Below are 24,474 nucleotides of genomic sequence, written 5' to 3' on the forward strand. Positions count from 1 at the left end.
TAGGACACTGAACTTAATTTTTGACAACTTTTTTTTGTAATATAACAAACTTGAAGACAATTTTTAATACGAACAGATACAGAAAATGTAAACAGTTTTGTCATAGCACTTTTAGATCGGATTATAATTAAATTTTATTTTGATAAAAAATCAATTCAGGTTCTATTTGTACCATTTTAGAAAATATACGGTCTATTTTATCATTTAACAAAACAGAAAATCCAATTGGTAATTTTTGCAAAACACATTGTTTGAAATGGTATTTACCCTTTATATCAAAATTTTAAATTTAATAAACTTTTATGAATAATTATCATTAAATAAAATACAACCATACACGAAGCACGGTTTATTTGCTAGTTTAATATATATCATCGTTATTATTGTAATTTCTTTTTTAAAAAAGAAAAAGAATTCATCATTTTTAGATGACAACATAATATTTTGATATAATTTTTATTACATTTTTAGATAATCGGAAATGAATTTGCGGCATAAATACTTAAGTGTAATTTTTGGCTAAATTATATTTTTAGAACTCTTGAGGTACCTAACCGTCAAATGTTAAGCCATTATATCTACGTGTAATTTTCTTATTGGTATATTTGAACTATTTTTCTTTTAAAATAATAAAAATATAATGACTTGGACTAATCAGGGATTACCACGTGGTAATTTATTTAACTAGGTACCTTAGATATTTATTTGTAACTAAAAGTTAAATTTAGATATTTATGGCGCAAATTACTCAATTAACAATTTAACACCCATTCAAAATTAAAAAAAAAAAAAAAAATTAAACACTAGACGCCAACAAGGCATCTTGATTTCAAAGTTTTAACGTTATTCTTTAAAATCAATCAGCAATGAAATTGCGCCACGTAAGCATGACAAATAGGACACTCCCACTTTCCTTTTCTTCTTTGGTTCTTGCCTGGGAAAGACGCCATTTTTGTATGTATTTATCTTTCTCCTTCTCTAAACTGAACCTGAAATCGGATCTCGCCGGTGTTTGGAGCAACTCGCCTGAATCCGGTGACCATGTCCGAGCCCTTACTTGACGCCTATGACCAGCAAGTGACCACTAAGAGATCTCCACGTGTCGTCTCTCTCGATGTCTTCCGTGGTCTCTGCGTCTTCGTGAGCTCCCTATTTAATTCTCTCTTCTGAAGTTCCGATTTCGATTTCGATTCTTTCTTTAGCCTTAGATATGATTCCCTCTGTTTTTCTTCCGGGAACGAGCTTTGACTCTAAGTCAACCGTATTGACTGTTTGGTTTTATGTTAGTTTGTCGCAGCCATGTTATATATTAAAAGTAATTTATGGCACATTTCTTTTCTGGGTTTTGTTGCTTGAGTAATGTGGACGCAACAATAAATACATACATGTAAAATGGAAAAGAAAAAGAAGAACACTCTTACTGAGCTAGGACGAATCATATATTTGTTATTTTATTACAATTATATCATTGTATTCCAGTTGTTTTGATGCTCAAAGCTGTAGTTTAAGCTCAAGATCAGTTTGTAAAATGGAATATATAGTACACGTGTGACAATGAATATATTCTAATGGTATATTGGTTTGTTTTGCAGCTGATGATTTTAGTTGATTATGGTGGCTCAGTTTTTCCCATAATCTCTCATTCCCCCTGGAATGGTGTCCGTTTGGCTGATTTTGTGATGCCGTTTTTTCTTTTTATTGCTGGAATTTCTCCGGCACTAGTATACAAGGTACGCATGTATTCCTTGATCGTCACTTTTAATCATACAATGTACTTTTTGTATGTTTTGATAAAGAGTGACAACTTTTCACCAATTTCGTAGTTTCAATACTCTTATCAATTTTGATTCTTACTTGCGACTTGATTCATGGTTTGTTGTTCTTTGTACCATACAGAAATTGCCTGACCGATTTGTAGCTACACAGAGAGCGGTATTGAGGGGATTGAAACTGTTGGGATTTTACAGTCTTATCCCTACACAAGTCAACTTTCACACACAAGACACAAGGTCAATCTTGACCTTTAACAATTCAGCAAGTGGACACAATCTGTCCACGTATCACACACCAATTTTTGACACCATGCATTCAATTGAAAAACCAATTTAACTTTACCAAAAATTAAAGCAAGAAAGGTGATCAAGTTTTCTTAGCTTCGAACAAATAGGGTTAGATCAAAGTTCATGCATGCACAGTTCAAAATTAGAGAGAAAGGTTATGCAGAAGTGAGTTAGGGAAGAAGAGAATCAAACACAGTATTTTATAGAGGTTCCCCCTGAGTTGATGGGGTAGTCCTCTTGAGCTCGCCTCAAAAAGCTAAGCCCTTGCACTATCAAATTCAGATCCAGTACAAGCTTTCATGAAGCTTCCAGCTACAAGAACAACTGGTAAGACTTCGATTCTTTACTGCTATGTATTTCTCTCTGGTTTCTACTTCTATCTCTCTCTACACACAGAATTCTCACTCTTTCTCTCTTTTTCTCAACTCTGAGTTCTTATCATTGAACTCAGAGCAATTACAGGTTCTCTCTTTCTCTCTAGTATTCAGATCTGCCCAAAAAATGAGACCAGAAGCAGTCTTTTATACTGCTGGGAAAAAGGATCAGAAAACTGGTCTAGGATAGATGAGCTGGCAGGTATATCTTCTATTTCTGTTATGGTAGTTAGGATCTTTTATTTGTAACTGTATTTAGGTTGTTGTAGATGTGCAAGTTGCTTTTCATGTAACCGACTTATGGTTAAGAAAAGACTTAGATGGATTTAATTTCAACAAATTCCACCTCAATCCATCTAGGGCTTTTCTAACCATAGTTGAGTGTCGTTAATGTCTTTTCTGAGGGTCCTAACTCATGTGGCAGTGATTAATCATCACTGCCCATACCTAGCAAATCCATGCAATGCTTGAATTTGCCCAGGTTTAGGATTTTAGTGCCAATGTCAGCTGGGTTTTCCTCTGTTGGTACTTTCTCAATTTTTATTTCTTCTTGTGTCACTTTATCTCTGATGAAGTGGTACTTGATCTCTATGTGCTTTGTTCTGTCATGGAACATAGGGTTTTTACAAAGGTGTATGCAGCTTTGACTGTCTGAGTAGACTATAGGATTTCTGTCTAATAGGTTTAGATCATTCATAAGCCCTTTAATCCATATAGCCTCTTTTATTGCTTCTGTAGTTGCTACATATTCAGCTTCAGTAGTGGATAAGGCCACTACAGGTTGTAGTTGAACTCTCCAGCTTACACATTTTCCTCCTAGTAGGAAATAGTAAGCTGAAGTTGATTTTCTGCTATCCCTGTCCCCAGCAAAATCAGCATCACTGTAACCTTCAATGGTGTTGTTGCTATTTTGTCTCAAGAATTTTAAACCAACTCTTTTAGTACCAATTAAATATCTGAATACCCATTTCATAGCTTTCCAATGTTCTCTCCCTGGATTTGACATGTATTTACTCAATACACTAATTGAGTAAGCTAAGTCAGGTCTGGTGCAGACCATTAGATACATAATAGACCCTACAGCATTTGAATAAGGCACCTCACTCATTTCTTCCTTTTCTGCTTGGGTTTTAGGACATTGGTCTTTGCATAGGATGTACTGGTTTGTCATAGGCTGTTTAGTGATTTTTGAATCTCCCATAGAGAACTTCTCTATGATTTTCTTGATGTAATCCTCTTGGTCTAAAACCAGTAGCCCTTTGCTTCTGTTTCTTTTGATATTTATCCCAAGGATCTTAGAAGCAACTCCAAGGTCTTTCATTTCAAACTCTGATTTTAACCAACTCTTCATGAGTTCTACCTTGGCTCTTTCTTTGCTTATTATAAGCATATCATCTACATACAAAAGTAAGTAGATTGCTTCTTTAATATCACTACCCTTGTAGTATAGGCAAGAGTCATAATAGCTTCTCTGAAATCCCCTTTTGTGCATGAATTCATCAAATCTTTTATTCCATTGCCTTGGGGATTGTTTCAATCCATATAGGGACTTTACCAATTTGCAAACATAGTCTTCTTTTCCTTTCTCAATGTATCCTTTAGGTTGTTCCATTAGTATGTCCTCTTCTAATTCCCCATGCAAAAAAGCAGTGGTGACATCCATTTGATCCACTTCTAAGTCATATTGGACAGCAAGTCCAAGCATGATTCGAATTGTTTTGTACTTAACCACTGGTGAAAAGATTTCTGTAAAGTCTAGTCCCTCCTTTTGTGTGAAGCCCTTAGCCACAAGCCTAGCCTTGTATCTTATAGGGTCATTCTCAGTTCTCCCTTCCTTGTGTTTGAATAACCATTTACAAGCAATGATGCTCCTTCCTTTAGGTCTTCTGATTAGAATCCAGGTCTTGTTCTTCTTTAGGGAAACCATTTCTTCATCCATAGCACCATGCCATTTCTTAGCATCTTTTCCAGAAATTGCCTCTTCATATGAATTTGGCTCTGATAAACTTGTAGCACCTAGGTAAGCATAGGCCAAGACTTCTTCCCATACATTTAGCATGTATTTCTGATTTGGCTTTGGAATTCTTCTTGCCCTATCCCTTGCAAGTTGATAGTCTTCAAGAGTTTCAGTTTCTGTATGTTGTTCAGAGTCAGGTTCCACCTGATTAGTGTCAGCATTCAATTCTGGACTCCCTTGATCTTGCATATCAGGTTCCACCTGATTTGTATCAGGTTCAGGGACATTGTGTTCCACCTGATTGGTGCCAGGTGTTTGAGTTTGACTCAAAACTTGGTAATCAACTTTTGTACCTGCATTATTAGGCTGTAAAGAAGTTTCTGCACTAGATAAACTGTTAGTAACACAAGGAAATTCATCTTCCTTAAAAATAACATCTCTACTATTAATAGTTTTAAGACCAGGTTTAGATTTTACCCACAACCTGTATCCCTTTGTGCCTTCTGGATAGCCCAAAAAAATGCATTTTAGAGCTCTAGGCTCTAATTTTCCCACACTTTGGTGTGCATAAGCTGCACAGCCAAAAACTTTCAAATTTGACAAATCTGGAGGTTTTCCAGACCACACTTCCTCTGGTGTCTTGTAATCAATAGCACTGGCTGGACATCTATTGATTACATAAGCTGCAGTCATCACAGCTTCTCCCCAAAATGCTTTGGCAAGTCCAGATTGCAGTAACAAGCATCTGACTTTGTCCATCAAAGTCCTATTCATTCTTTCAGCAACTCCATTTTGCTGAGGAGTGAGTCTGACAGTTCTATGCCTTTGAACCCCTACTTCTTTGCAATAGCTGTCAAAAATATCATTACAGAACTCCAAACCATTGTCAGTTCTAAGATGCTTAAGTTTATAATCAGTGATATTTTCCATCAAGGTTTTCCATTGAACAAATCTACTAAATGCATCATTTTTATTTTTAAGTAGAAAAATCCAAACTTTCCTAGAGTGATCATCCACTATAGACATGAAATAGGCATTACCTCCATGTGTTAGAGTCTTTTCAGGACCCCATAAGTCAGAGTGTACATATTCTAGAGGGTGTTTAGTTTTGTGTATACCTGTCTTGAATTTTAGTCTATGGTGTTTTCCCAAAATGCATGATTCACAAAAGTCAAGTTTCCCCACCTTGTCTCTGCCTAGTAGGTTTTGCTCACTCATTACTTGCAATCCTTTTTCACTGAGATGCCCTAGCCTTCTATGCCATAGGACTGCCTTCTTGTCATCAGTTGAGATAGCCACTGAATTGTTGCATTGAGTTACTGGCTCTCCTTGTAGGTAGTACAATCCTTCATGTTTGTAACCCTTTATGATAGTCATAGATCCCTTGCTTAATCTTATTGTACCTGCCTGAATTTTACTCACAATTCCCATGTCATCTAGAACACTTATAGAAATAAGATTTCTAGCTAAATTAGGGACATACCTGACCCCTGTGAGTGATCTGATTACTCCATCAAACATTTTGAAGCTAAGTGTTCCAGAGCCTTCAATGTTGCATGATTGGTTGTTTCCAAGTATGACTTTTCCCCCAGTTGATGCCCTGAAATCAGTAAGAAAATTTTTACTGTTAGTCATGTGAAAAGTACACCCAGAGTCTATGATCCAATCATCTTTAAAAGATGATGCAGCAACATAAAGTTCCCCACTCTCATATCCATCTGTGTAATTAGCTTCTTGCTGATTTTTATTTCTGTTTGAGTGGTAGTCAGATCTGTGATTATCTGACTGTTCTTGACTATCACTTCTGTTTTTGTTACTTCTTTTCCAGTAGTAGCAGTCCTTCCTCATATGACCTACTCTTCCACAATGAAAGCATCCATTAGAATCTTTAGGCCCTTTAGATTGAGACCTTCCCCTTCCATGGTTAGAACCTTTGTTAGGTCCATGGTTTTGACTCCTACCCCTGTAGGGAGTCTTCTTGAATTTATTCTTCCCTTGACTGAAATTTAATTCACCATGAGAGTTCCCTGACTTCTCACTTTTCATTTCCAAATCCTTAGATTTTAAAGCAGAAATGACCTCATCCAATGTTATTTCAGTCCTACCATATTTAATGGCAGTTTTCACTTCTCTGTAAGAATCAGGGAGTGAATTCAAGATAATGATGGCTTGATTTTCATCACTCAAAGCCTCATTTTCACCTGAGTTTGCTAACTCAATGTGCATCCTCAAGAACTCATCTAAGTTCTGATCTAGGGACTTAGTTGGACTCATCTTGAAACCAAAAATTCTTTCTTTCAAGAAGATTTTGTTGGTGAGAGACTTCTGTTGGAATTGTTCTTCCAATTTCCTCCAAATCTTGGCTGGGGTCTCTTCTTTGTCCACAAGTCTGATAATTGCATCAGACAAATTAAAAATTATTATCCCTGTTCTTTGTTTAAAGGAAGTTCTTCTTGCTGGATTCTTGAAGTGCCTTCTGGCCATTCAATTGGTTCTTCAAGAACTCTTAGCAGTTTTTGTTGTGCCAAAAGTGATCTGATTTTTCTCCTCCAAATCCTGTAATCACCAGAACCATCAAATCTATCAATGTCTAATTTGATATTACTCATTTTAATGAAATCTGAAATAGAGTATTGAGTTAGAGAGTTTTCAATTGGATCATTCAAGGGAATGTCCACAAAATCCTGAATTTGGAAATCTTCTTGCTGTGGATCAAGTTCTTCCAGCTTTGAATAGCTTTCTTGATCTTCTTGGGTTGACTTTCTTTAGCAAGAAACCTTGCTCTGATACCACTGTTGGGATTTTACAGTCTTATCCCTACACAAGTCAACTTTCACACACAAGACACAAGGTCAATCTTGACCTTTAACAATTCAGCAAGTGGACACAATCTGTCCACGTATCACACACCAATTTTTGACACCATGCATTCAATTGAAAAACCAATTTAACTTTACCAAAAATTAAAGCAAGAAAGGTGATCAAGTTTTCTTAGCTTCGAACAAATAGGGTTAGATCAAAGTTCATGCATGCACAGTTCAAAATTAGAGAGAAAGGTTATGCAGAAGTGAGTTAGGGAAGAAGAGAATCAAACACAGTATTTTATAGAGGTTCCCCCTGAGTTGATGGGGTAGTCCTCTTGAGCTCGCCTCAAAAAGCTAAGCCCTTGCACTATCAAATTCAGATCCAGTACAAGCTTTCATGAAGCTTCCAGCTACAAGAACAACTGGTAAGACTTCGATTCTTTACTGCTATGTATTTCTCTCTGGTTTCTACTTCTATCTCTCTCTACACACAGAATTCTCACTCTTTCTCTCTTTTTCTCAACTCTGAGTTCTTATCATTGAACTCAGAGCAATTACAGGTTCTCTCTTTCTCTCTAGTATTCAGATCTGCCCAAAAATGAGACCAGAAGCAGTCTTTTATACTGCTGGGAAAAAGGATCAGAGAAACTGGTCTAGGATAGATGAGCTGGCAGGTATATATCTTCTATTTCTGTTATGGTAGTTAGGATCTTTTATTTGTAACTGTATTTAGGTTGTTGTAGATGTGCAAGTTGCTTTTCATGTAACCGACTTATGGTTAAGAAAAGACTTAGATGGATTTAATTTCAACAGAAACTATTTCTTCTTGGTGTTTTTCTTCAAGGTAACATTGTGCATAAATTTTAAAAAACCTGGTCAACTTTCATACAAATGATCTTAAGCTGCTAAAGGAGAACACGAAACCATTACCAGTGCTCTGAATTCAGTACTTTCGTTCTCTTAGGAGACTTTTTTTGTTGGTGTCTTCTTGTTCTAACTTAGTCTCAGTTTATTCGTTTTGTCTTAGGGGGTTATTTTCATGGAGTAACTTCAATGACTTATGGTGTTGACATTGAAAGAATACGATGGCTTGGTATTTTGCAGGTAAAGTATTTTATTTCACTGTTTTTTGTATCTTGAAAAGGTCATCCCCCACTACCCATTTGAATGGCAAAGCTTTGAGATTCATAAATTATTATTGTACTTAATAATGTTCAAACTCTTTTCATTTAAATCGTTCTATTTCAAAAACCACAGTTTAATTATATAAAACTAGTGCGACATGCTTGTTGCATCTACAACTACAATCTCATGAATGTCAAGTGACAAGTAATATTGAATCCAAATGTTCAATCGATCACTGAAGATATATATATATATAAATATATTGCTTCTCGTGCTGTGTAGTTTGAACATGTAGAACACAACTTTGAATTGGTTTCGGCATTTCTTTCAGCGGATATCTATTGGATACATTGCTGCTGCTTTGTGTGAAATCTGGCTTTCACACCAAACTTGGAAGAGAATGGGATTTCTCAAGAATTACTATCCCCACTGGTAAGGTTCAAATATATATGATATGTATGTATTTTGTTAATTATGTACTTTGACGACATGATGTATGTATATGTATGAGAAACCATACAGTTTTAGCATAACAATTTCTGAATGTGTAGTTCAGTCTTATATAATAAATCTGAGAAGTTGAACTTTTTTGACATGAGAGTGCCCTTAGAAATGTTATTTTGAATGATGTTGAAGCCTTGAACTCTAAAATACTATCAACTCAAATAATTATCAAGTCTTGTCGTTGCGTGTTATTCAACGATGCAAGACATATTTTTGTTGTAATTCTTGTATTTTCTTTTCTTAACAATAATTAACATGTATGTAGTCCCATTTTTTTCCCACATTCTAGGTGTCTTGCGATTTTACTATCAGCAATATATACGGGGTTATTATATGGTCTATACGTTCCTGATTGGAAATTCAAAGTGTTACCTGCAGCCTCTTCACTTCCATCAAATGATACCTCTGTTTACATGGTTAGATAATTTCATCGCTGAATTCTTAAATTTACTTGCTTTTCTTCTGTTATTTCATCATTTATGTTGGCTATTTTCATATTAAGCCAAATAAAGTTTATGATATAATACAACTTCAATCTTTTAATTTGATAGCTGTTAGTCAACAATATGTTAAGTACTTGATTTTTCTATAAATTTGACTCGTAACTCTTGTTTTCTGCTATGCTTCTTATGTGTTTGACACAGGTGAAATGCTCTGTGAGAGGAGATCTTGGACCTGCTTGTAATTCAGCTGCAATGATCGATCGTTACTTTCTTGGTATTGATCATTTGTATGCAAAGCCAGTTTACAGAAATTTGAAGGTATCTGTGTAATTAGAATTATGTACAATATTAAATGTTACATATGTAATTGTGGATAGTTGTCTTATTCCAAAGTTTGATTCGTAGGTGTGCAATATGTCCAATGGCCAAGTTCCGGAGAGTTCACCATCATGGTGTAACGCTCCATTTGATCCTGAAGGTATTTTAAGGTGGTCATTCTTTCTACTGTGCAGTCATAATAAGTCCTCCATATTGCTTAGATTTGTGTGGTGATATTTTGTGTTTCGCAAAAGTAGATGAAATTTTAGGATTCTAAAAGCCACAAGAAACGGAAAGTTGAACACAGAGGTTTCATTGAAGCCTTCAAAAATTATGTGTTTAAATTGTTTTGAAAAGATCTTTATTACAGTAATACGATATGTTACTTGATAGGACTTAGGATATTTAATAAGAGTATGAGGGTAATTTTAATTGGGTAAGGATATTATATATATGAGTGAATAGGTATGCAAAAGGGGAGAATGAATTTGTAAGAGAGCTACTGCTCTTGGCTTGGGAGAGCACTAGGTCTCTCGAATACCCAGTACTTTGTTCATTTCAATTTCCACTATCAATATGTTAGCTATTTTCCTCTATTTTGCTACTGTTTATACGTAAATGATAGGAAATTCCTATCATTACTTTTTCTGCCTTTGTGTGTAGTACTTGATATCTTTTATGCACAACTCATGTCAAATATTTGTTGTATGGTATCATAGTTCTTTAACAGCTGCAGTGACCTGCATAATTGGACTTCAATATGGCCATATTCTTGCTAACTTACAGGTGAAAGTGAAATTTATATGATTCTGGAAACATAATTTTAGTTATTATTACTCAAATATTATGTCATAAGTCTGGCACAGAGGAATGCAGCATACCTTATAATCATGCTAATTATACTATTTAAGAAGCATCACTACTGACAGTTTGTTTACTGAAATGATATTCAATGATTTCCAGGATCACAAAAGACGGTTAGAGAGTTGGACCTTGCTTTCAATCTCCATTTTTGCTATTGGATTGTTTTTAGCCTTCGTTGGTATGTACCTATGGAGTATATTTTTCTCCTTTGCGTTTCAGTGTATCCTAAGCAACTTTTACTAAACTAGCTATGTTATCTAACTCTCTCATTTCTTTCCAGGCATCCCTGTAAATAAGTCTTTGTACACAATCAGTTATATGCTAATTACTTCTGCTTCTGCTGGAATTACATTCTGTATTATGTATCTATTGGTGAGTCCTCGTGGTTTGTTTGATTCTAATAATCACAACAAGAATACTTCTGTCATCAAAATTTTCATAACAAGTAGCGTGATTAGCGAGCTGAGTTGTAAAATGTAGCATTTTCATGATGTTTTTTGCTCTGCAGGTGGATGTATATGGTTTCAGGCGCTTAACATTTTTGCTGGAATGGATGGGAATACATTCCTTGAGTATTTTCGTTCTCGTCACTTCTAACTTAGCTGTCATTGCAGTTCAAGGATTTTACTTACACAGTCCTAAAAATAACATGGTAAGTCCTGCAACTTTTTGGTATTCGAAAGAATAAGTAACAGTAATACACCTTTAATCTCTTCTCTTCTGTAACAGGTTCATTGGATCATAACATGCTTTGTGAACAAATGACACGTTTGGCTAAGTTTCCTTCCTACATGGAATGGGGAAATGCAGCCATGGGAGCAGCTAACTTAATCTTGGTCCGCCAGCCTTTATGTTTCTTTTGCCACTTCTTGTTCCAAGTGTAAATATCCATTTTTTCATGAGATATGTTGTTGGTCATATTTTTACAACAAACTAAATCGCATTGTTTAAATCAGTATATACCAGTACCCAATCTGTATTTTTTTTTTGGTATCCTTAACCGTTGTTGTAGTTCTCTTGCAAATGACTTTCTTTTCGACCCCCTATCTTTTTGAGAGGTTGCTTTGTAAAAAATAATCAAATGATGTCATTTTACAAAGTAACATTCAATAAATATATTGTGACCATGACTCGTATGTATAACATATAACTTTAGATGTTTGAATGTCTATTTTTTTTTTTCACATTGGTCAATATCAATTTTCACTTGAGATGGGTTATGCTGTTTAAACGATGTAGATATTTACAATGGGTGGGGTGGGAATGTTCCAATTGCAAAGGATTACAGTAAAAGAATCTTGGAGCTGTGAAGTATATTGTGATTCTAGATGTAACATAAATATCTCTAAATGTTTTTTTCTTTTCAGAATTTATTTTTTACAAATAATTATATATTTAATTTGATGACTCCTTTTCTAGTGGATATTATCGAATATGTAGATATTATACATATAATATGTTCTCCAGTAATCATGTCTTCAAATCACAAACAATAATACTTTTTCTTACTCCTGGTTTAATTTTACTGTATTGTATCATCAATGATGAGGCAGTAGAAAGATTATGGAAGGATAATAATTGTTGCTGTATCAGAACCAACTTCACAGCTTTTGGAGAGTTTTCATCAGATGGATGCACACAGTAGTGGGAATGTGATATTTTCTTTAATTGTTATATTATAGAGAAGCCTTATCATTCATCAATCACGTGGGGTAGCTCAGCTCTTGGCCACTCAACTGCTAATTTTATTTGTTCCAAAAAAAAAAAACTGCTAATTTATTAGCAATAATTACATAAAACACTATTTTTTTTTGTAAAATAAATTATATTTTTACGTTGAGTAATTTGCTGCATAAATGCCTAAGTTTAACTCCTCGTTGTAAATAAATATCTAAGTTTAATTTTTGGCGGTAATAATAACTAAGTTATAATTCTAAAACTTTTATAGGTACCTGACTGTTAATTGTTAAGTAAATTGTCACTTGGCAATTCTTAATTGGTCCAAGTCATTAAATTTTTAATTTTTTAAAAAAAAAAATTAATTAAAATACACCAATAAAAAAATGACACGTGGATAATGACATAATATTTTAACGGCTAGGTACCTACAGAGTTCTAAAAATATAACTTAGGTATTATTACCGCCAAAAATTAAACTTAGGTATTTATTTGTAACTAAGAGTTAAACTTAAGTATTTATGCCGCAAATTACTCTTTTATGTTTAAAGATTTTTTTTTTACATTTTTACGGTTTTTTATAGGAACAATACGAAAACAACAAGAAAACTACATAAAAGTAACATAAAAATAACATCTAAATAACATTAAAACAACAACAAAAATTAACATACATATAACAAAAAATTAACAACAAATAAACAAGAGTACAACAATAAAATACCGTATTTTCTATGAATAAAATAAAAAAAATCGTAAAAAATATTTAAAATTCCGTGGAATCGTATTTTTATAATTTTTTTGTTATTTTTGTGTATTTGTGAAATAATCTTAATTTATTATGCTTAAACGGTGTTTCAATTAGGGATGTTCACTGTACACTATTAAATTAGGGCTATTTACAAAAATATGGGAAAATAAAGATAAGTTTTGATATATATGGCATAAAAACTTAATTACACTAAATATGACATTTTTTTAAAAAAAAACTTACAAATATGGGAAAAAGTCTTGAGGAATGCCATAAAAAACTTTAAATTTGTGTTTCTTTTTATTTATTTTTTCTTTTTTAAAAAAATAAAATACTAAAATAAATAAAAAATGATCTCAACTATAGATATTATTTTTTTTACAGAAATTAAACTTGTTTTTTTTATTTAAACTACTATTTTTTTTTCTTTGTTTTTTTGTTAAAAACTAATTATTTCATTAAAAGCAGCAGAAAAAAAAAAACCAGTTTCATCAACATCATCCTGAAGAAAAAACAATATAAAAAATTATAATCTAAAGATAATATAAACTTTAAAAATCAGTTTCATCAACATTGAAAGAAACTATTAATTTCATTAAAAGAATAAAAAAAATAGTTTCATTATGTTATTAGAATTTTTTTTCAAGTTACTTTTTTATTATTTTGTTTCTAGGTTGGAAACTTACACTTATATTTTGTTATTAAATTATTGGTAGGCATTATGTGTTGTTTTGATTATATTTGTGATTAGTATTTTTTTTATATATATACATATTTATGTGTGTGTGTATGTTTTTATTTGATTGTCTGATGAAACTGGTTTCAATTAACTTTATTATTAACATTTGTATTTTGTTATGATTTTTTATAACGTCAAAACTGGTTTCACATGTCGAAACTGGTTTCACAGGTTTTAAGCCGTTCGTAATGGGGTTGCTCAATTTTTATGATATTATTATATATTTTTTAGTTTGTATAAAACCAGTTTTATTATTGTATGATATTTGAACAACAATTTTTATTTTATTTTAATTAATCAGTTTCTGACACACATATTATTTTATTATTTTCATAACTGGTTTTTTTAAGTAACTAGTTTTTATAACTAGTTTTTTTTTTATTGTTGTTCATAATTGAGTTTTATTCAATTTTTTATTAATTTATTTCAAGAAACTGGTTTTTATTTGTTTGTTTTTATTTTGGTTGTTTTACTAACTGGTTTCTCACATTCCACTGTTTTTTTTTTTTGTTATTCTTTTATGGTTTTTATTGCACTTTTGTCTCTTTAATTTATTTTGTTTCTTTTTTTTTCTCTTTGATTTTAATTTATGATTCTCTTTGTTATATTTGTTGCATATTGTATGTTTAAATTAACTCTAATTTTTGAGCAAGCAAATAAAAAATTAAATGCCAAAATAAAGAATGAGTTAAAAGTTTGATTATTAGGTATTGATATAAAATTTATATGTTCGAAACTGGTTTTTAAATTTAGTATCGTTAATTTGTAAAAGTTTAGTTATTAGGCATTGTGTATTTTTTATTATGTTATTGATGAAACTTTTTTTTTTGCCTCTTTTAATGAAATAATTCGTTTCTTTTAATATTGATGAAACTGGTTTTTAAAGTTAGTATCGTCTTTAGATTGTAATTTTTTTCATTATCTTGTTGATGAAACTATTTTTTGTATTCTTTAAATGAAATTATTAGTTTCTTTCAATGTTGATGAAACTAGTTTTTAAAGTTTGGATTCTTTTTAGATTATGATTTTTTATATATATATATATATTTTTTTAAGGATGATGTTGATGAAACTGGTTTTTTTTTCTGCTGTTTTTAATGGAATAATTAGTTTTTAACAAAAAAAAAAAAACAAATAGTAGTTTAAATAAAAAAAAAAAACAAGTTTAATTTTTGTAAAAAAATGAAATATAAAAATGTACACTTATTATATATATATTAAGAGAAAAAAATTAGGTTGAGAAAAAAAATTAAAAAAAAAAAAAGAGACACAAAGAGAAATTAGAAAAAAAAAAATAGAGAGAGATAAGCGAAAGAAAGAAAAAAAAAAGTAGCAACTGACTTAAAAGTTGAAAAGAAAAAAGAGAGCCAAAATTGACTAAAAAATATATAAAAAAGACAAAAAAAAAAAACTTTTTGAAGTTTCAATAAGTAAAAAAGAAAAAAAAAATTAATAAAAGTATAAAAGTAAAATGTTTTTGTCAAATTAAAAATGTAATGTTTGAAAAAAAAAATGTAGTATTTGGTGTAAATTTTTCAAATAAAAAGAAACTCTAAAATATAAGTGTAAAATAAATTAAAAAATAAATAAAACTAATTAAGCTAAAATCAAAAACATAAAATATGGGATTGGATAATAAGTTTATAAAAATATGGCATATCAAATACCATAAAAAATCTTAAATGTGAAAAAATGTCATAGAAGAGTGACAAACCTAAAAATGCCATATTTTTCTAACTTTGTTATGAAATCTCATATTTCATGTAATTTTCACATTAAATTACACTTATTATAAAACTCCGAAATAATTCGCGATTCGCAGTGGTCATGTAAAATCTCTAATTGCAACATTAATATAAAAAGCTCAATAAAAAACAATGAGAAATTCTAGAGTGGAGACCCTAATTACGGATACTCTAATATTTCTTATTTGGTGTGTTTTGATTGGTTATAAATACTATTGTGTACATAATAAGAAGTATAGTGTGTTGCAGGGGATTATCCCTTTCGATAAAAGAAGTGTACTGGTGTTTCCACTAAATTTTATTTGAATTGAGCCACGTATTCTATTTTTTTTAAAATCATTTTAAATGTTTTTTTTAATCCGTGGTAGTTTTTTTTTTTTTTTTGAAACCATTGAATATTTATTTGAAGTTATTCCATTATAAACATCTGTGAATGAAATTAAATTAAAGAACTCTATTCGAATTGCTGAGTGAGTTAATCTTTTGAGTGATTCATGTGGTAAGTCAATTTAATTTGATAAATTAGTGAAGGTATCAATTTAATTTTTTCAACATGAAAATAATAATAAAAAAAAACTACAAATTCCTTTGTTTCTTCCTTTTCTATCTGACTGTTATGTTGATGAAAACCATACGATTAAGTTTTTGGTCATACAAGAAAGATCAATTTGAAAAAAGTATTAAAAAGGAAAAACAAACATATAATTTTATTGTATGGGGATGAAGAAGGGCTGGTATGAACAATTGGCAGGAACAATGGGTTTTCTTCTCAGTTTACGAATTGAAGAAGAAGAAAATATTTTAAATTCTTGCTGGTTAATTGCAGTGAAGCTAATGGGTCCGTTCAGATTCAGCTTTTGAAGAAAAAATCTAAATTTAAAAATAGTAACTTTCACTATATGTTTTACACCCTACATAAATACTGTGGGGTGATTCTACAATGCACCCCCTTAAAAGGGATGTACTGATGCACCATTAACTTGTTTCGGCATCCAGAAGAATTTTTTTGTCTAATTTTTTTCATTTTTATGTACGTTATAGTTATTTAAGATATCCTACAAAATTTTGAAAAGTTCGGAATAATTTACAATATAGAAAACAATGTTCAAACAATCTACTTTACACGCGTATAAAATAAAATAGTCACGCGTGCAATACAATGTTTGAACATAATTTTTGACGTGTTAGACTTTTCTAAATTTCTTAAAATTTTGCAGGATGTCTTAAATAACTATAACGTACATGACCATGAGAAAAAATTTGACTAAAAAATTATTTCGGATGCTAAAACACATAGGGGTGCATCAATATATCCATTTTAAGGGGGTGAATTGTAGAATTTCCCAATACTGTGTACCCTAACACTATAACCAATAATATTGTCATATTAAACGGTCACACTAGTACGCCCAGTTTAGGGGTGTGTACTCTAGAAATGTCCAAAAACAATAAGTAAGAGTATATTAATAATTTCGGGAAATTCTATAATGCACCCCCTTAAAAGGGATATACCGATACATCTCTATCTGTTTTAGTATCCGAAATAATTTTTTAGTCAAATTTTTTCTCATGGTCATGTAAATTATACTTATTTAAGACATCCTGCAAAATTTTAAGAAATTCGGAAAAGTTTAACACGCCGAAAATTGTGTTCAAGTAGTGTGTTGCACGCGTGACTATTTTATTTTATACGCGTGTAAAATAGACTGTTTGAACATTGTTTTCTATATTGTAAATTATTCTAAATTTCTTAAAATTTTGTAGGATATCTCAAATAGCTATAACGTACATGAATATGAAAAAAAATTAGACTAAAAAATTTTTTTGGATGTCGAAACAAGTAGAGGGTGCATCAATACATCTATTTTAAGGGGGTGCATTGTAGAATCATTTAAGAGTTTTCATCAAATGAAAAATATACAATTTAAAAAATTTTTATGGCATAATTATATATTGTATTTTTTCCTCAAAAAAAAATATATTGTATTTATTCAAAAAAAAATATAATCTTTATTATAATTTCAATAAAGATCAAAATAAAACTATATATTAATTTACAAATATACAGATTGAAATGATGCATCCACATTATTCAATAAAACTTGATTTGAAGACTAATTATTCATAATTTTTAAAGATGATAGTTATTGTCGACTCTATTTTCTTACATTTTTAAAGTTATTTTTTAAATATGGTATTTTTTAAGTTTGACCAATTTATATGATATTTTTTTGTTTTTGGGTATTTTTATAGTATTTCATATATCATATATATGTAAATTAGGTTTTCAAAGTTCATATTTAATATTTTTATTTGTTTAGGCAGTTTTATTTATTATTGGTACCAAAAAAGTCGTTGGAGCTTGCTGTCAGTATCTGAAAAGTCACAGAAGTAGCTGTTGGCGTCGGAAAAGCCATCGGAGTTGATGTCGGCGCCAGAAAAGTTGTCGAAATTAGTATTGTCACTGAAAAATTCCAAGAAGAAGAAACCAGTTTCTTGATGAAAAAAATGATTTCCTGATGAAAAAACTAATTTCTTGGTGATTTATCGGTGATTTTTCTGACATTGGTAGCTACTTCGGCGACTGTTAGGTTATAATTAGCCTATGTCTCGGGTCTTTAAAGTTAGCATTATCTCGTCTATTGGTGTCTTTTGGAGCAGTTTTACGCTTGATTTTCATTATTTCAGGTTCCCGGAGTGTTTAAAGTTCAAATTCAGTCAAATGGCGAAAAACTGGGATAAACTGGAAAAAATTGGAAAAATTCGTCTCCAGAAGTTACAGTTGTCGCGACTTCCATTGAGCCAGGTCGCGACCCTTTTTCCTGGTCGCGACCCTGGTCGCGACTTCGAGGTTTGGCAGAACCTTCGATTTTCGAGGTTTGCCTGTAGTCGCGACCAGCTTAAATGCTGGTCGCGACTAGGTACGGAAATCGCAGATTTGACCTAATTTTGATTTTTCTCTCAATTGGAGGCACACCACTCATCCCTATATAAGGAATACGACACTCAAGGTCAGAATCAAGCAAAAACAGACCTAATAGTGGAGGCAAGTGGAAATGAAGCTATCTTGAAGACCTGGAGCGATACCACCTTCTAGTTTCTTTCTTTTACCCTTTTAATTCTTCTTTATGTTTGTTTTTATTTCTGAATTAATCATGGATGTTTTTAGAGTTATTATGAACTAAATTTCCCAATAAGGGAGGATGATGATTGTTGTTTAAGTTTATGCCTAGTTAATAAATAATTGTCATTCCTTCATCTTATGTGTGAATACTATCTTTATTTATGTTTAATTCCATGTGCAAGCTTGATCACCTTTTACATGTTTAATGATCTCAATTCGAAATCTGAAAAGTGAGAATTGAGAATGCTAAAATTTGGATAGTCTAGGTTTTGATGTAAAACGAAAGTATTTACATAGCCTCAGTGACTAATAGATTATTGCTTAATGCTGATTTTGTGTTGATTTAATTAAGAAGTTAATTAGAGAACATATTATTTAGAACCTAAAAGATCTGAAAAGAGTTAGGTTAATTTATAATCTGTCATTCACATTGAGATAAGGATAGCAATTAGGTATTAACATTTGTAGCTTATCAACAGGATTCACCTCCCTAACCTCTCATCTTAATTAATCTTCGTTTATTTTCTCTTTAATTTCTGAATTATTTACTTTCAAATTGCAAACTTATTATTTTACCGAATAGAATCATAAGTATAGTTCAGTAGTACTTAATCCAATTCCCTGTGGTTCGACCTCACTTGCGTGAGATACTACTTGATTGCGTACACTTGCGTAATAACCATAAAATTCGTAACAAGTTTTTGGCGCCGTTGCCGGGGAATTGTTTAAAGATTAATATTACACAAATTATACTAACTTCTACTTTGGTATATTTTCTCTTGCTGATTTTTCTAACCTTTTTCTTGCAATATTTTCGTGATCCATTTCAGGAATCATAAGTGTATGCGCCGTCAAGGACAAGCTGTCATATTACCAGTTGATCCTGAAATCGAGAAAACTTGTAGGAGAAACCGAAAGAACAAGAGGCAAGAAGGAGTTTCAGCAACTGCTGAAACTTCAGAAATCATGGCTGCTAATGCTGCAAACAATGGAGGTAATAACGGTAATAATGGTGGCGCCGTAGAAGATCAAGCTAATGGCCGCAGCTTGAGAGATTACATTCTCCCTACTCTGACGGGAGTGCAGTCATGTATCAGGCCACCGGCAGTGGATGCAAATAACTTTGAGATCAAACTTGCCATACTTCAAATGGTGCAGTCTTCAGTTCAGTTTGGTGGCCTCCCTTCTGAAGATCCTAACCTGAATCTCTCTAACTTCATGGAACTTTGTGAAACTTTTAAAGTTAATGGAGTTAGTGATGATGCCATTCGACTGAGACTGTTCCCATTCTCTCTCAGAGAACGAGCCAAGAGTTGGCTAAACTCCTTGCCACCAAACTCTATTGCCACCTGGAATGATCTGGCAACGAAATTCTTGTCAAAGTTCTTTCCTCCAGCCAAGTCTGCAAAGCTGAGAGGAGAAATCAATAACTTTTGCCAACAAGATAATGAATCTCTCCATGAGGCTTGGGAGAGGTTTAAAGATCTGATCAGAAAGTGCCCTCATCATGGTATAGAGAAGTGGATGCTGGTCCACAACTTCTACAATGGGTTGGTAGGAAACACTAGAACTCTAATAGATGCAGCAGCTGGTGGAGCCTTTATGAGAAAAAGTGCTAATGAGGCGTATGATCTATTGGAGGAGATGGCTCTAAATAATCAGCAGTGGCCAACTGAAAGAAGTCAATCAAAGAGGGTAGCTGGTGTGTTAGAGGTGGATGCCATCACAAAGTTGACAGCTCAGGTTGAGGCATTGACAAAGCTAATTGCAGGGCAAGCTAAACAAGCCCAAGTTGTTTGTGAGTTATGCGGAGGAAGTCACCACTTTTCAGAGTGTCAAGCAGATGTGGATGATTTGCCAATGGATGAAGCTAAAGCCATTGGAAATTTTTCACAGAATAATAACAACAATTATGGGTTCAACCAGGGTAATAACCGAAGAAACAGTGGGTTCTATCAGCAACGAAATCAGAACCAGAATCAGAACCAACAGTTTAATCAGCAACAAACCTCTGGTGGAAATTCTGGTTTGCAGACAGATTTATTGCTACAATTCATGACTGAAACTAGATCTTCCATTAAAGACCTGCAGACTCAGATGGGCCAACTAGCAACTCAGGTAGCAACCCGTCCTCAAGGAAATTTGCCTAGTACAACTGAAATTAATCCTAAGGAAAACTGCAATTCAATTACCCTGAGGAGCGGTAAGAAGTATGATGGGCCTGAATTGACACAACCAATTGATGTAAATAAGGAGATTAAAGTTCAACCAGTGCCAACCCCAACACCAACAGTAGAGAAGGCTACTGATAGCTCAACACAACCACAACAGTCCCCACCAATCAGTATTGATCATCATGAAAAGATACCTTATCCTCAGAGACTCCGTAAGACCAATCTAGACAAGCAGTTCACAAAATTTCTAGAGGTCTTCAAAAGACTACACATCAACATTCCTTTTGCTGAAGCCTTGGAACAAATGCCCCGTTATGTGAAGTTCATGAAGGAGATATTGTCTAAGAAGAGAAAATTGGAGGACTATGAAACAGTGGCATTAACTGAGGAGTGTAGCGCCATTTTGCAAAAGAAACTACCGTCCAAGCTTAAAGATCCGGGTAGTTTCAATATTCCATGCTCTATAGGGGGTTCGGTGGAAACCAAAGCTCTGTGTGATTTGGGAGCAAGCATTAATCTAATGCCATTGTCTGTCTTCAAAAGGCTAGGATTGGGAAAAGCAAAGCCTACAACAGCGACTTTACAACTGGCAGATCGTTCTTTGACTCATTCTCGTGGGATAATTGAAGATGTACTGGTGAAGGTTGGTAAGTTTATCTTCCCTACTGATTTCCTAATTCTTGATATGGAAGAAGATTCAACTATTCCCATTATTTTGGGAAGACCATTCTTAGCCACGGGCCGAGCATTAATAGATGTTTAAAAGGGGGAGTTAAAGTTGCGAGTGCAAGATGAAGAGGTCATTTTTAATGATTTTGCCCCAACCGACATTCCTACCTGTTGTAAGATTGAGATAGTGAAGAGTTCTTCTGCAAAAGCTGATAAGAAGAAAGCAAAGCCTAAAGAGCGACTTCGAACGATTCGGCGACGTTGGAAAAGATTGGTGTGTGGGAATTCTGAAAATGAACTTATTCTGGTGCAAAACTCTGAAATTATCAACTTGGGAGGTCAATTTGACCAAGCCAAGTCCGCCATGATCCTGGCGCAAAAGTGAAGTACAAGGCTCAGCGTTCAGCTGTATGACGATAAAGACAGCGCTCTTGGGAGGCAACCCAAGTGTTTTTCTTTAATTTTTTTTCAGACTTTTGATTATGTTTTAGTATGCTTTAGTATTGTTAGTATTTTCAATTTTTTTTAGATTAGTACCAGACATTATTTTTTTTAATTGAATCGTGAAAAGCGTGAAAAAAAAAATCGACCTGGAGCCCAGTGGTCGCGACTAGCCTTTGGCCAAGTCGCGACCTATTTTCCAAGTCGCGACCCCAGTCGCGACTTCCTGATTTTCCAGAGAGGCATAAAAATCAATCGTAAGCTAGTCGCGACTTGCCCTAGGCCAGGTCGCGACTTGCTCACGAATTTTCTATAAATTCAAAATTTTCCCCCTCATTCAACCCTACACCAAAAATTTCAAAATTTAAAACCTCTCAGCCGAACCCTACCCCTTTTCATCTCAAAATTTCAAATTTTTCATCTCCAATCTTCAATCTTTTCATCTTTTCTTAAATTTCTTAATCCCATTCCATTCAAAAACCCAATTTCACCCAACAATCTACACATATCATCAAAACCCATACCAAAAATAACCCATAATAGCCCAAATCCAAAAATCACCATTGTCTTCAACTTCAACCTCAAGCTTTCAAGAACATTCAACAATGGAGGTGGAGTAAAGCTTTTTTGGGTTTGTAAGTATCACTTTCTTCAATCTTTAAAGAATTTGATTAACTTTTTCTAGATTTTGAGTGATATAAATGTGTGTTGTGCAAAAATATTGTTGATATTGGGTTTGTCATTATTGTATTGTGGTATTGAGTGTTTGGGAATATTGTTTGAGTGAATTTTTTATTTTTGGGATAGATAAAAATTAAGGGGAAGTGCTGCCCTAAAAAAAAATATTCGAAAAAAAAGAGGGCAAAGAAAAAAATGGCACCCAAGAGGACTAGGAATGTAGAGGAGGGTTCGTATTCAAACCCACCACCAAAGGGTTTTGATAGGACCCGCTTTGGAAACATTGAGGCCCACAATCGCTTCATGAGGTTAAAGAATAGGGCTTATATTGAAGATCGGGGTATTGAATTCCCGGAAAATCCCTTGAGGCGCCAACCTCGATTTGAAACAATCAGAGCTCAAATAGAAAGAATGAAGTGGGGGAGCTTTGTAGATACTCACGGTCGGGCTAATGTTACTATGGCTTGTGAATTCCTTGCGAATTGGCCTGACTGCCGAAATGGGGAAGTGAAGTTGCGTGGAAAGAAAGTTCCCGCTACTGCTGATGCATTTAATGTGATGTTCTCTGTCCAAGATTACACTAGGGAAGAACAACGCCTCCGAATTATTGAGGAGGAAGAGCAGTTTGACATGGTGGATGTGGCAGAGACAGTGGGATTTCCTGGGTTGAGGTTCCATGACAATGATGGCACCGAGGGGTCGCCAAATATTCTATACCTGTGTGAGCTGAACCTGGTGGCAAAAACATGGCTGTACTTTGTGAGTGCTCGGTTAGTGCCCAACAAGCATTTTTCCGATGTCCAAATGGATGGCTTGAAATATGTGTACGCCATAATGAAGGGGTACAACATTAACATTGGACAAGTCATAAGGCAAAGCATTGAGCAGATCGTGCAAGGAGCCACGGGAGGTGGTTTTGGTTTGGCAGGAGTTATCACAGAACTCTGCGGGGCATATGAAGTTCCCCAGTTAGAGTATGACAACACGGTGTTGCCACTTCGCAAGATGGACATCGCCTTTGTTAACAGGCTGAAAGAGCCACATCCCTATGGCCAGCCACCACCTGATGCACCGCAAGGGCGTAGGCGGCAACGCGAGCCTAGTGTTGAAGAAGAAGAGGAGCAACCCCTACAATTGCCTGGGCCCATCGATCCTACAACACAATACACTCATGCACAGCTGAGTTATATAATTCAGCAGAACAACCACATGCAACAGTACATGGTGCAAAGGAGTATCTATGATGAGGGACAAGTTCAGCAACTCAACTCTCTTATCAACAGAATGAATATTGGGATTGATGACCCGAACTATTTAGCACAACCTCCTCGGTTCTATCCCTATGACCAGCCGCCACCACCCAACCCTTTCTGAAAGGGTCTCAGGTAAGTTTCTTCTCTCTGCATATTACTGTATACATTGGGGACAATGTAATATTTAGTTTGGGGGGAGAGACTTAAAAATTTTAAATTCTGCACTTTAATTTCTGCATTTTAATTTTCTGTTTTAGTTTTTTGTTTTAGTTAAGGAATGGCAATAAGCTTGATGATAGTTGTATACTGCTGATTAGTGCGATGTGTTCTGAAATTGTAAAATAACTGTGTGCTTGATTCTGTTAACTCTTTGGATTAGTTTGGATGCTTAGAAACCTGTGTTTAATTGTAATTACTCAATCTGTGAAAATTGTTATAACTGTTTTACTATGGGTTGTGGTAGGATTAACAGGATAGCTTAGAACTTGCATGTTTATTCTTTTGAGGCGAAATCCTTGATAGTGTTCAATTGGGACATGACTTAGACATTTGTTGGATAGTTTGAGCCTTTCAAGCCTACCATAATAATGTGTATCCCTAGTGAACCTTTTGAGCCTAAACCTGTTATGTTTTTCACCCATTGATTTGAAAAATTTTGCAACCACACTATTAATTTTTCTTCACCATGTTATCCATGATATCATAAGCTACATGATTAGTTTGGGGGAGGAGAAACATTTAGTGTGAGGAAATAGTGAGAGGGAGAAAACTTGT

At 33.6% G+C, this 24,474-nt stretch overlaps 1 protein-coding gene and 1 non-coding gene across 2 annotated transcripts; one reads left to right on the forward strand and one right to left on the reverse strand.

Annotated features, from left to right (window-relative positions):
- Positions 1-946: 946 nt before the first annotated feature.
- LOC115704929 (uncharacterized) lies at positions 947-11,577 on the forward strand. Its single transcript, XM_061108016.1, has 14 exons — positions 947-1,140; positions 1,593-1,730; positions 1,897-1,946; positions 8,008-8,039; positions 8,223-8,299; positions 8,652-8,752; positions 9,114-9,240; positions 9,469-9,585; positions 9,673-9,755; positions 10,305-10,371; positions 10,549-10,627; positions 10,730-10,821; positions 10,958-11,101; positions 11,179-11,577. Exons 1-14 carry the CDS (start codon positions 1,042-1,044, stop codon positions 11,212-11,214), a joined length of 1,242 nt encoding a protein of 413 aa, XP_060963999.1. The 5' UTR covers positions 947-1,041; the 3' UTR covers positions 11,215-11,577.
- An 8,315-nt stretch (positions 11,578-19,892) lies between these two features.
- On the reverse strand, positions 19,893-19,999 carry LOC115701791 (small nucleolar RNA R71). Its single transcript, XR_004008771.2, has one exon. It is a non-coding gene; the product is annotated as a small nucleolar RNA R71 (small nucleolar RNA).
- Between the last annotated feature and the right edge of the window lie 4,475 nt (positions 20,000-24,474).

Source organism: Cannabis sativa, unplaced genomic scaffold (assembly GCF_029168945.1).
Source record: "Cannabis sativa cultivar Pink pepper isolate KNU-18-1 unplaced genomic scaffold, ASM2916894v1 Contig3, whole genome shotgun sequence".
NCBI lineage: Eukaryota > Viridiplantae > Streptophyta > Magnoliopsida > Rosales > Cannabaceae > Cannabis > Cannabis sativa.

Excerpts from the sequence above, each read along its gene's own strand:
- LOC115704929 (XM_061108016.1), top strand. The coding sequence starts at position 1,042 with ATGTCCGAGCCCTTACTTGACGCCTATGACCAGCAAGTGACCACTAAG. Across the intron at positions 9,586-9,672 it reads CAGTTTACAGAAATTTGAAG|GTGTGCAATATGTCCAATGG; the intron begins GTATCTGTGTAA and ends TTTGATTCGTAG. Across the intron at positions 9,756-10,304 it reads GATCCTGAAGGTATTTTAAG|TTCTTTAACAGCTGCAGTGA; the intron begins GTGGTCATTCTT and ends ATGGTATCATAG.